The 1130-nt window shown below is 34.7% G+C and overlaps 1 protein-coding gene across 1 annotated transcript; it reads right to left on the reverse strand.

Moving 5' to 3' along the window:
* Positions 1 to 41: 41 nt before the first annotated feature.
* Positions 42 to 992, reverse strand: LOC111386750 (F-box/kelch-repeat protein At1g22040-like; the record flags this gene model as incomplete). The annotated part of the gene is made up of 2 exons (XM_023011212.1): positions 42 to 514; positions 933 to 992. Coding segments are annotated over 2 exons (533 nt in total), but the record flags the coding sequence as incomplete, so codon positions are not given.
* Positions 993 to 1130: the final 138 nt, after the last annotated feature.

Here is a 1130-nt window from a genome sequence, read left to right on the forward strand (position 1 = left end):
AATCTTATTGAAGCTAAAGGGAAAAAAAAAAAAAAAAACATCTAAGCTTTTGAATATGGCATGCTTGGTACTTCAGACCACATGCAAGTGCAAGGATCAAATACTTCAGCTGACTGAAGAGGACTCAATCCACCTCGTCCACGAGTAGCACCTCCAACAGCGTAAAGTTTATTGTTCGAGACACTAGTCTTACAATATGCTCTGGCAATAGACATAGGAGTCACTTCACTCCAACAATTTACAATTGGATCATAATGCCAGATGCAGTTCAGGGCCGCAGCCCCACAAAATCCACCCAAGACATAGAGGCAGCCATCAACAGATCCAATTGAACAACCACAGCATCTAATCTTGTCAAATGCATTCTTTGTTCCAAACCATTCCCTAATAGAATCCTCAATTTTAATATTTGAAGCAACCACATTCCACAGACGAATGCTCGATAAGCCCCTTCTAGTTCCATCTTCAACAGAAACTTTTGGCACTGGAGGCAACCTTTGCCATGTCCTTGACACTATTATGCTTTTAATTGATATTGCAGATTACTTTTTTAACATGTGATATTTTTACATATTCATATTGTGATGAAATATTGAATATTTTGAATTTGTTAAATTCTCTAACCTTAATTTCTTTTGACATTGCAAAATTTTATTCTATCTCTAGGGATTTTATTTCGAACCAGCTGATAACGCAATATATTTTATATGGTGTTTCTTTATACTTGTAAGATATTTGTTAAGTTTCAAAAATAATTTTATTTATCTTTTATATTCATGTTGTATACTTAGAAGTCAATTAAAAAATCTTCTAAAAGTTCTAAACATCGAAGTACTGCGATTGTTGTAGCAATTCCATAGACCAATAAAAGACTAAGAGTTTCTAGTGAAGCAGAAAATACTATATCTACTCCAATTATCGATGAGTAAAACCCATCCCGTCAAATGCAAATGCTCCTAAGAAGAAAAGAGGTCCAACCCAAGTGATGGTTCCTGAACATAATTATAAGAAAATAGAACTTGAACTCAATGAATTTGGGCAAGTAGTTGTCGGTAACTCCGATAAATTTGCTATTGTTGTTGGAGCCATGGTACGAGAACATGTACCTATTACAATTAAAGACTGGCATT

Source organism: Olea europaea, unplaced genomic scaffold, assembly GCF_002742605.1.
Source record: "Olea europaea var. sylvestris unplaced genomic scaffold, O_europaea_v1 scaffold37192, whole genome shotgun sequence".
Taxonomy (NCBI): Eukaryota; Viridiplantae; Streptophyta; class Magnoliopsida; order Lamiales; family Oleaceae; genus Olea; species Olea europaea.